The 12203-nt window shown below is 42.0% G+C and overlaps 1 protein-coding gene across 3 annotated transcripts in view; it reads left to right on the forward strand.

Moving 5' to 3' along the window:
• Positions 1-1856: 1856 nt before the first annotated feature.
• ZMYND11 (zinc finger MYND-type containing 11) overlaps positions 1857-12203 on the forward strand; it is a 141560-nt gene continuing 131213 nt past the window's right edge. For all 3 annotated transcript variants that reach the window (XM_019508165.1, XM_019508166.1, XM_019508167.1), the window contains exons 1-2: positions 1857-1987; positions 5315-5455. In XM_019508165.1, the coding sequence (XP_019363710.1) occupies positions 5340-5455 (116 nt within the window). In that variant the 5' untranslated portion in view covers positions 1857-1987; positions 5315-5339. The remainder of the gene's footprint in view (positions 1988-5314; positions 5456-12203) is intronic.

Consider the following 12203-nt stretch of genomic DNA (forward strand, 5'->3'; position numbering starts at 1 on the left):
AAATGAGTAATGCAAGCACTGATTTACTGAAGCTGATCCAAATATGGAGACCTGTCCTTATCAGCATCTGCAGGTGGTGGTAGCAACTAGCAACATGGTCCTGGAAGAGACACAAACCCATGGTAGCAACTAGCAACATGGTCCTGGAAGAGACACAAACCCATAGGCTGTGTCCAGACGAGTGCCGATGTTTGGTTCCCCAGGAGCAAGTAGTAGTGGCACACCTTGCGCCACAGCTACTTGTCCCTGGGGAAAGCCAGTGCCATGTGCACTTTGGTGCACAGCAAGTTACCCTGGGGCGGTGGGAGAGGCTGGGGCCCGTACTGTGAGGGCCCCAGCAGCCTTACCTTTTGGTCCTCTGGGGCCTCCTGGGCTGCAGCAGCAGTGAGCCTGCCAAGCAGAGCCTGGCTGGCAGCTGCAGCGTGGCTCTGGGCAGCCCAGCTCCGATTTTCAGGATACCTACGAGTTGGAGAGAAACTGGAGCAATGCACGCACAGGCAGCACGTCCTTGCAGTGCTGAGAACGCCTGACTGTGCGGTATGTGACGCTGCAGACGTGTTTGCGGTGCCACATGCTGCACAGCCTCACTCGTCTGGACATGCCCCTATAACAGCATCCAGTACCAATTCTTGCAATGACCATTCAGAGGAAAGTGGCCAGATTGAAGAAATAATGTTGAGGTCTTTGAGCAGACAGAGTTCTGTAAATTGTATAGGAGAGGTGGCCAACATCAGTCCATGTTTTGAGAAACGTTCAGTAATAAGTAAGCCTTAGGAAGTGTAAAAGCATTTGTTCTCCTAGGAGAAACTTCCTTGGGAGCCACTTGTAGGTGGTTGGAGTTGGGTTATCTTTCTTCCAGAACTGTCATTTTTGGTCCGGAAAAAAGAGCACGAATGCTTGTAGACCTGTGGTTTTTACTGGGAGAACAGCGATTCTCCCAGTGGAAATGTAGTGCTTGTATGTGGCCTTAATTTGGTAGCTCCAAAGCAAAAAGAAAGAGAGTTTGATCTACAGAATTCCTTTGCATCATATTATGAACTGAAACAACAACTTTATAGATTAACAACTTGAACAAATTAAAGGAACTAACCCAAGATAGAATTGGTTAGTACTGATTACATTCTGCATTCTGCACGTGATGGTAATAGAAGTGGATTGAATTGGGTTTACACACAAAGACAGATATGAATTGTTAAATTCAGGTTTAAAAAGCTCTCAAAGCTTTCCATGCTTTTCATATTCTTGAAAAATACTATTTTGAAGGAACACTTTCTATATGTGAATGCCCTCCAACCTGGAGCTTTTTTTATCAGCAGCCACGATCTACCTGTGCATGAAAACAGTATTATGCAATATTTTATGAGCTATGAATGCTGATCTGTAATCCTAGCCTCTTAATGATTTTGCAAAAATATGCAAGGCTCTTTAGAATTTTATATCCATGTAGGGAGTGGACTCTTCTGGTTAATTTTATAACGAGAAAATTATCTGAATATAATGAATAGGTGGAAACATGCTTTAATTTATTAGCCTGGTTCTGTAGTTCAAAAGGCCTCTTGCTCTGCTATAAAATTAAAAAGTGAAACAATGCTTAAATTGGCATTTATTTTGCCTCTTTTAGTAACTGATGGGTACGTGGACTGTCTCCTTCTTAACATTAAAAAGCATCCTCTGAAAAACGTGCCAAAAGCATCAGGTATACCATCTGAACGTGTATCACTTGCTGCTAATTGTAAAATCTGTTTTAAAGAGTCAGAATTATTACATTCATTTGGAAGAGAAAATCCTAGCAAGTATGTGATAGGTATGTACTCTGTGTTACTGTGTTTGATTTGGACATGCGTGATGTTTCCTAGATAAATAAGAGCTGACACCCCTGTCCTGTGGAATTTGGAGTCTAGAGCGGTGATCCTGCCCAGGGACCCATGTAGACAGATTCTTCAAGAGAGAAAATTGGAAGCCAGAGGAAGAGACCGGTGGAGAGAAGGTGAGGAATGAAAGGGGTAAAGAAAACTGTACCAAGGAATTTCCTGTCTGCCACCTCCTCTGGCCTGAAAAAAGATGGTCTGGTCCCCTCAGCCCTCTACCACTGGTGGCACCAGAGGCTGCCAGGGGAAGAGGAAGCCTGAGCACTTCTTGCTAGCCAGTGCAGAAGAGGTGGCTGGAGGGATGTGAACCTTCTTATCCCCATTACCAGTACTGGCAGTATCAGAAGTAGTGAGGGAGTTGAGTACAGCCTTCGCTATCCATCCTCTGGTTGCCAGCTCAGACAGCAAGGCTTCTTGCTGCGTACAGTGACTGCAGCAGGCGATGCAGCTGTGCAACCACATGGCTAGGAGGAACTGTAATTACAGTTGTCATTTTCTTTCTGTCTCAGATACAGGCGTCTCCTCCTTCCCTCCAGACACAAGAGGGTATTCATTTACACCAGAGGACCAAAGACTGGTCCCCCCTGAATCCTCTTTGTGCTGCTCCAGCTGCACAACAGGGATTTAAAGCTGCCTGGAGGCAGCAGCTGGGGATTCTCCTGAGGTTGCTCCAACTTGCCCTGAAGCCACTTTGGCCCCTGGTAGTCCCCAGGGTCAGGATTACACGGGGGTGGCAAAAACCACCCTTCTCCACAGGTGTGCTTAGTGCTATCTTGGCATATGGGGGTATATAACCTAAAACTAGTATGCTTCCATTAGTTATTTTTAAAATGTTAAAAAGCAGTCAGAGCATCACTGTAAACAGTGGAAATCATTCCTACATACTACTCTCAAGGTCAGAATGGAGGAAAGTTTCTTTCCTGAATTGTACATTGAAACCTAAATAGACAGACCACTTTTATTGCCAGTCAAGTGTACTAACTCTGATATATCTCTGATAGTATCTAAAATTTGCTTTGGAGTGAAATAAAATAAAGGGATAATCACCTTGCCATTAGTCAAACTTACATCATGTAGAGGATCTTTTTTCTGACCCCAGCTGGCAATCAGCTTATGCCCTGAAGCATGACAATTCCTAGTTCTTACAATTCCTTCATAGCGAGCATTGGTGCAGAGGTCATTCTCACTCAAGTGTCCAAATCAAATCATTTTGGTATTTTACAGAACTGGTTTTCATTAATAATTATGCCTTGTCATTAAATTCCACAGTTTAATATTACATTTGCTTGATAAACTTGCTGCTTTTTATTTGGAATGTTCTGTTATATTGTGAAATAGGATTAAAAAAAAAAAGTCTTGGCTGACCTCCTCTGCACCATTCATAGATTATAAGCCTCTATCGTATTTCCTCTTCTGCTTGCAAAATGAAATAAATTTTCTCTGGTTTTCCTTCTGAGAGCGATCCCCGCTTGCCCCCACCAGGCTTCCTTTTAAACTTTCTGGGAGTGATATTCATAAATACACGTTGAATTCAGTCTAAGCAGATTTTTTGTGCCTTTAAAATTTTCCCCCTTATCTTTTTTAAACCCTCTAAAATGTTTCCATTTCCTTTGTATTTTTTAAAGCAAGGTTATATTATAAAGGTAGAAGGAGAAATAAGATGACTTAGCATTATGTCATTGTATAGAATGCTCTAGTACCATGCTACAGTTCAAAATTCCCCAACTGTCCTTTCTCTTCAATATCTGGTTATGCTCGATTCCCACCTACTTATAATGACTTTGCTCAGCCTGCAGTGTCTTTGCCATTCTTTTTCCCCTCTTGACTCCTAGAGGGCTCTATAACATCCTTAGCTTTTTCTAATAGGTATAACAAGAACCCTGATGCTCTCATCTTTTTTGATAGTTATAGTCCTCATAGACAATTGAGACTACAACTCTGTTTCTAGTACTAAAGATGTTCAAATGTGCATTTTGTTACTATAAATAGTTCAGAGGAACATGGAAGTGCAAGAAACAAGTGAGGGGAGGGGGACGTGGGAAAGCATTAGGATAAGTCCGCTGCTTTCTTTTTCTCCTCTTGCATGGCAGGTGGCCAAATTAATATGATGCAGTTATGGCATCACTCTTCCATTAATCACATCTGTATCATCTTGATAAAGACTTTTTCTTTTAAAAGTGGGGTTAATATAAATTTTTTGAGATACAGATTTGTTTGGGATGGGAAAAAAACTACGTAAACTTAATACCTTTTAATTTTATTGTTATGCCTCCATGTCAGGTCTGCAGTAAGCCTTGTATTAGAAACTTGGGGTCTGACTGACTCTCTTGTCAGATAAATGCAAAGAGGCTTTGTATTCACAAGTGACAGAATGATTAGGTCTGTTTTAATTTTTGCAGTGTTGTGATTTTTTTTTTTAGTATTACCTTATGCTTGAAATCACATTTCACTGATGTCATCGCTTTTCATTTTAGCCATTCTTTTGGGACATTTGATGCTAATACTCTTGCATGCTGGGTATACGTATTTTAGTTTATACCATGTGAATTCATTTTTAGGATGCAGAGCTCTCAAATTAAGTTGTGTATGTAGTAGCAGAGCCATAAATCCATCATTTCTTTTTTCAGAAATTGGTGGCACTAGAAGAAAGTTATTTAACGATCAAAATGCATCATTAAGCTCTTCAAAAAGGGGAGTCTTTGCCGTAATGATGCCGTAGGCGATTTACAGCTTATCTGTACTTATTGCCTGCAGCTTTTGGAAAATTTGTAAACAAAGCCAGCTGCTCGTTATGTTCCCACACAGGGTTGGTTAGATAGGCAAATGGCATCATAAATGCTTTGGTCCTGTTGGTTCTTGGGAGTGGTGAAAATGATATTGTTCCAATTTTCCTTTTATTCACCCTCCTTCAAAATATACTTCTAGCTTATACACGTAGAAGGGTTATTTTTAAATCTGTATTAGCGATGGAAATGAACAGTTAATACAATGAGAGCTGTGCTGTTACATTAACTCTGGGTGTAATACATCTTAGTGCTGAGGGCTTGTGAAAATACAATGGCCTCTACTCAAGTACTACTTAAGGCCTACATGAAAGGCTTAAAGTAATGGCAGGAGCCTGTGCAGTGAGGAGATTGGTTGCTTACAAACCAGATGACTTTCTATGACCAGTTTGGGGTTGCTAATTCCAGCTGTCCTTTTGATTTGGTCGTTGGAATCACTGCTGCGTTTCTTTGCGTTTTTCTCAATTGTTTGATGTTAAACCCACCAGCAGCACCTTGACCAGGCTAGAAGAGCCGTTCAAAGAGTAGAAGACATACTGCAATGTACAAATTAGATTACTGTATGTTAACAACATTTCCCTCATAATCTTGTTTGCTGCCAGATTATCATCATGTAATCCATTTCATAACTCATGATTAATTTGTTTTGTTTGGTTTTATCAGCTGCAGGTAACCAAATAAACGGGTCATGGCACGCTTAACGAAAAGGCGACAGGCGGATACAAAAGCTATCCAGCATCTTTGGGCAGCTATTGAAATAATCCGGAACCAGAAGCAAATTGCCAATATTGACCGCATTACAAAGTAAGTTGTACCTTATGTTAAGTAATATGATGATGAAAATATTTGCTATGTGAGCCTTGAAAGACAAAGAATAGAAGACTTCTGGTTACTCCCTAGCCTGAGTAAGAAGAATGAGGATAAACATGTTAGGCTTTGTAAATAGCTCCATACAACTCAAGTTCTTTTTGAACGAAGAGGATAAAATTTATTATTTGTTGTTCTTTTTTTTTTTTTTTTAAGAAAGCACCTGAGAGTGGGGAAGACTGGAAACAAACTGATGTAGAAATGTGAAAATATTAGTAGTAATGTACTTTCTTTTTAAAAAAATAAACTGGCTTATGGCCCTGTTTATTAATAAAAATACAGTTGTTGAGTTTTACTTCAGAAAAACATAAAAAAGCCAAAACATATGTTGTTCTTTTGTTTGATGCTAACACTAGTGCTATCACAATACTAGTGTTTGTATTGTTGTAATGTCCAAAATATATTAGGAGCTGCACCTAGAGAGGAAGATGCATTCTGAGCCTAGTAGAGCGGTTTTTTTTTTAAATCCAAAGCAATAAAATAGGTCTTGTGAATAAGGGGCTATTGTAGCTGTTGTTTTGTATCTACTTTCCCTTCATTATTGGTCTGGGTTAAGAGTTATAGGTGGGAAATCCACATCTATAGCATATTTCAGTGTGGGAGTCTCAAAGTCCTACATAAGCATTACTTAAGTTTCCCTAAATCCCCAGCAGGTAGGCAGTTATTACTGCGCACATACTAAAAAGATGTCAAGTGACTTACAACAGATGATATTGTGGCATGTCAGTGGCAAAACTAAGAATATTGTCAAGTACTGTGTGAAGCACACACTCAGCGCCAGAAGTCTAAAGTATTCCAAGCTACGGAGATAGAGGAAGAACAAGGAAAGAGTGGGCCTGAAGGGAGGGAGCCACTGCTTACGGTTAGAGATTCTACTTTTGAGAAGGTGGAGAGTGGCTAGACCAGGAGCAGGCAATTATTTTGGCTGAAGGGCTGCTTAACGAGTTTTGGTGAGTTTCATAGTTGGTAGGGTTGGAAGGGACCTGAGCAGATCATCAAGTCCGACCCCCTGCCATGGCAGGAAAGAGTACTGGGGTCAAACGACCCCAGCAAGGTGTTCATCTAGCTTCCTCTTAAAGACCCCCAGGTTAGGAGCCAGCACCACTTTGCTTGGAAGTTGGTTCCAGATCCTAGCCGCCCTGACAGTGAAGTAGTGCCTCCTGATATTTAGCCTAAATCTACCCTCTGCCAGCTTGTGACCATTATTTCTAGTCACTCCTGGTAGTGCTTGGGGGAACAGGGACTCCCCCAACGCCTGCTGGTCCCCTCTGACTAGTTTGTAAACAGCCACTAGATCCCCCCTCAGCCTTCTCTTGTGGAGGCTGAACAGGTTCAGGTCCCGTAGCCTCTTGCCGTAGGGCCTGCCCTGCTGCCCCCTGATCATGCGAGTGGCCCTCTTCTGGACCCTCTCCATGTTGTCCACATCTATCCTGAAGTACAGCGCCCAGAACTGGACGCAGTGCTCCAGCTGTGGCCTGACCAGTGTTGCATAGAGGGGGAGGATCACCTCCTTAGACCTGCTTGAGATGCATCTGTGGATGCATGACAAGGTGCGGTTGGTCTTCCTGACTGCATCCCCACACTGCCAGCCCATGTTCAGCCAGTTAGGGATCCATCTGATGCCACAGTCCCCTAGTTTTTTAATGAGAATGGGGAGAGGCAGTGTCGAAGGCCTTTCTAAAGTCCAGAAAGACTATGTCCACTGCTACCCCTGCATCTAAGGATTTGGTGACCTGGTTGTAGAAGGCCACCAGGTTAGTCTGACAGGACCTGCCTCTAATGAACCCGTGCTGGTTGCCCCTAAGCATAATCTCCCCTGCTGGCCCCTCATGGTCATGCACTATGATAATTCTCTCAAAAAGCTTCCCCAGGAGTTGTTGAGGGCCACATGGGTAGCCCTGCCCCTTGACATTTGCCCTGCCCCCTATTGGGACTGGAAATCCACCCCCCTAATCCCTGACCTTTGCCACCAGAAGTACCTCCCCTTGACCCCTAGAAATACTCCTTTTGGGAGGGGAAGGTTGCCATCACGAAACCAGAAAAAAAGCAAATCATACATTAAAAGTCAAAATACCTACTATAACGTATTTTAATTTTATTACAAAAAATATTCGTCATGATTTATATTTGCATAGTGTGTATAGAGGGGATTGCATAATAACTAAAAAATGAAGTCTTACTTTTGTATATTGTATATAAGTATACTTTTGTATATTTTTTGTGTAATGTGTATGGGGGGAGGTTGTGAGGGGGTGTGGCTGCATGTGGGGGGCTAGGATATGTTGGGGGTGTATGTGGGTGGTTGTGGGAGCAGGGTATAGATGTGTGAGTTTGTGGGGTGTGAGGGAGGGTAGGCGGGTGTGGGGACACCTCACACACTCCCACCACATGGCGCACAACCCCTGCTGTCAGCAACAGCAGCAGGAAGGGCGCTTGGGACACTTCTGCCCCACACAGGTGCTGGCACCTGACCTGCCACTATCACAGGAGCTCCGCGCAGCACGTGTACAGCTCCCGCATTCATGCAGCAGTGAGGAAAGCCCTGCACTGGAGTCAGCTGCCTTGCTGCCTCCTGCCATGCAGGTCCCAGGACTTCATAGGGAATCAGGGGCTGGGGCTCCCCTCCACTTCTGGCACAGTCCCATGACCTGCATGGCAGTGGATGAGAAAGAAAGACAGCTGGCTCCAGCAGGTGGCTTTTCGCAGTGCTGCTCAAGTGTGGGAGCTGCATGCTCGAGACAGAGCCCCCATAATAAAGGCAGGCTGGGCAGGCTCCACTCTTTGCCCCCAGGCACAGTGCTGGCTGGAGCCGTGCACTTCCATGCACCAGCACCTGCGCAGGGCATGACCGCCCTGAGCACCTCTGCCTTCTGCCACTGCCGACAGCGGGGGCTGTGCAACATGAGGGAGTGTGGGGGGTTCCCACCCCCCTCCACCCTCCCACACACCCATACCCTGCCCAGCCAAGCTCCTACTGCCCCCCCCGGGCATGGGCTCCATGCTGCCGCCAGCTCCAGCCCCATGTTTTCTGCTCCTACCCAGCTGCAGCTCCACCCTGCCTCCACCGCTTCCCTACCTGCTGCCAGGAGCGACTGGGATTCCAGGGAAGCCAAGCAGGTACCCCTGGAGTGGCTTCAGCAGCGTCAGCAACAGCTCCACCCAGAAGCTGCTGCTTGGCCCTTCCACCTACAAGGGTGGGAGGGAGGCACAAAAGGGGTGGGAGCGAGGCACATGTTGGGGGCGTATACATGGGCATCATGTGTGCAAGGGCTGGGCAGGGTACAGTTCATTGATGGGTATCCATGGACTGAATGAAAGTGTATGGCAGGCTGTATTTTTCCCGCCCCTGGGTTAGACTAAAACAAATTGGACTACAGGTTATAACTTGTCACTGACTACAATACAAAAATTGAGGGTGAGCAAGTAGCGAAAGAAAGACGAGAAGTCTGAGTAGTACGACAAAGACAACCAAGGTTCAGGCCTTTTGTAAACCATAAAGACTACAGGGATGATATGCTGCTTCTTGGAAAGAGATACACCAAGGGTAGAAGGTAGCCTGGCAAGTGTTTTGGAAATTTTGCAAGAACTTGGAAGAACAGACGCCATATGACCAGTGAAGAGAGGTTTGTTCTAAATTCTGCCAACTGTATATGCCTGAGAAGAGAATTTAAGATGGGGGCAAATGTTTAAAAGATCTTCTCAGTGACAAGCAGTAGTGAAGAAAGAAAAATAGTGGTGGTGGAGACTAAACGCTGGCTGTACAACTTGTATTGTACAGAAATAGTTCTGGGATTCATGGAGTATCAACATGCCTTATCCAGACTTAGAGCTGAATGGCTTGGCAAGTAACAGCATCCTGGGTTTAAATAAGCATAAAGAAGGAAGCTGTTGCGTAAGTGTATACACGCAGTTTCGCATATAAACAATAGAAGTATGAGTAATGAGTAAAGTACATTTCAGGTTATGCTTAGTGATGACCTGGTTGGCATGAATGGAACCTGATAAAATAGCACTTAACTGAAATGTTAACAGGAAATAACTGCTGGACTGGTTTAAAAAGTGACTGATAAAATGATACTTCTGAGACTTGAAATGATGTGAAATATTCTTACGTAAGAATACAGAATATAACAGCTTAAAAAACAAGATACATTTTTGTGAATCTCCAATAGATTTCTGAGATGGGAGCACTCAGTCACGTATTAGTTGACATGTCTTATGGAAGTTGTGCTTTTTAAAGGATTCTTAACATAGAGGATAAATTCATGATCTGGGATGTGAAGAAGAACCAAATGAGAATATGAAAAAGGGCTTCATACAAAGGGCACTGGTTCTTAATAAAACACATTGTGTTGTATCCAGAAACCACTTAACATGGTACAATGGAAGGGTGGAATCTGATGTGGAAACCCCTGCTTCCTAAAAGACACTGTAAGTTGGATCTAAAAGATTACATTTCTACTGTCACACAGAGCCCAGAAAGCAAGATGTAGTTAGTGTGGCTTTAGAAGAAACTGTTAAAGGAGCTAAAATGAAGAAAAACCCTGTACAGGAAATTATGAACTGAAAGAACCAAAGAAGAATCTGCAGTACTAGCTAAGGCTTGTAAGGAAAATGTAACATTAGGGTGAAAAACCAGATGAGGGGCCTAGGGTACTGAGAGAGGCTTTTAAATATATATGGGGAAAATCTATAAAGGAAGAAGACCTATTAATCAATGGGAGACTAATAAACACAATTCTATTGAACTGCTTTTTTAAACTGATGTAGGAAAATGTACAATTAGAAAGTAATTGGAAACTGAAACTTATTGCTGTGATGGAAGGAAAGGATCACTTGGAAAATATGCATGAACAAATTAGGGCTTGCAGGGAAGTGGCTAATTAATGTACACAATTTCTGTCAATTTTTGAAAAATCATTCACAATGAAGGAGATATTAGGAGAGAAAAGGTGCTGTCTTAAAGAACCTCAGAAACCTAAACTTAATCTTCATATGATAAAATATTAATGGATGAAATATATTGTCAACTAGAATGCAGCATAAATCCTTACATAATTGAAATACAAAGAATACGCATTGTGCATTTATGAAGGACAAATCATACTAGACAAGCTGGATGGCTTTTTAAACGAATTACAAAATCAGTATAAGAAAGGAATTGACTAGATGTACAACCTACATTTTAGTTAAAGAATATATAAATTTCCTGAGGAGTCATAGCAGTATGTTCTCACAAGCTTGTCAAATTTCTTTTCTAACTATACAGCTGGGTCAGTAAAAGATTTTTAAAAACCTTGCCCCTCTTGTATCTAAGTTTCTATACTTGTGCACCAAAGAGCCATGATGTGGTTTGGAACCACTGGCATTCTCCCGTGGAAGGAAGGTTTGGATTAGAAGAGGAGTGTGTTGCAGATCAGTTCTAAGGTTGTTTGGCACAGTTGTGTAGGGAAATTACATAAAATCTTTCTGTCTCAGGCTGGCCCCATTGTTCCCTCATTGTTATCAGCACTACTCCAAAAAAAAACATGAGTTTTCTGAGATTACAAATGAGAAGTTTTGGGATTTAGATTTAAATTAATATTACTTGGTAATATTGATAATATTTGCACATTTGTTAATTTGGAGACGGAGGAAATTTTTTCTGTGGCTCTTGAAATAAGTATTGAGATTGATTTTTTTTTTTTTTTAACACACAATGATGTACATGAGACTAGTTAGATATCTGTGAGAAAATAAATCTCGGGCATACTTAAATCAGTGAAATAAAATACTGTCTCTTATAGATGCAGAACAGGTTGAGAAGTACTTCTGTGTAGATGTATGTTCTAAAAATTCTCTTTCTGTGAGTACCTCAATTTTCTTGACTCATTTAATGCACCTTTTTTATTTCCCTCAACTAATTGGACCCCTAAGACTTAATCAAGTATTTTTTCCTTTTTTCTCCCCCCTCAAGCTGTTGGGAATCTCCACCAGCAATTTATGATCATTTACTAATATTCTCTACATAGCCAGAGTTCAGAGAGACAATAATCATTTCAGTTAATTTTAGTAAAATATCTCGTTTCAGAAAAGGTGGTTCTGATATTTCTCTGGTTTTAAGAGGGTTTTTAAACCAGTGCTTGTGAAGACAAATCTAAAGGACTTTATTCCATTTCAGATCTTAAGTGAAAATACATGTATGTTTCCCTTGCCTATACCTCTTTGTTTCTGCTTCCCTCTGCTATTATTTATGATTTACTGTGGTAATTGTGTTCTCTGTCATAGAATGTTTTAGGATACAGTTGTTGTGAAAGATATTATCCAGAATAAATTTATATTGAATTATATTAGGGAATTCTTGTTATAAGCAGTGCTTTTAGGCTGTGGTCCATAATATTTTTATCTAACACTATTCAGAAACTAGTTTTTATAGATGTTAGGGCTTGCGAGATCATTAGGTACAGCCCCTTGCCCAAAGGGCAGGAAGTCAGCTGGGGTCAGATGATAACACTTTGTTACTTTGATAACATTCAGATTATAGGAAAAACATCTCATTTCAACAGGTACCAGTGAAAAACTTCTTACTTCCACTGTTGCCTGTAAAAACTGCTGCTTCTGTCTTTTGAGCCACAACCTTCAAATAGAGGTGGCCTAAATTAGGTACCTTATTTCATATTTAGACACTAGGATAAGTGGCTGCAGG

This window comes from Gavialis gangeticus, unplaced genomic scaffold (assembly GCF_001723915.1).
Source record: "Gavialis gangeticus isolate Ggan-Ray unplaced genomic scaffold, GavGan_comp1, whole genome shotgun sequence".
Taxonomy (NCBI): domain Eukaryota; kingdom Metazoa; phylum Chordata; order Crocodylia; family Gavialidae; genus Gavialis; species Gavialis gangeticus.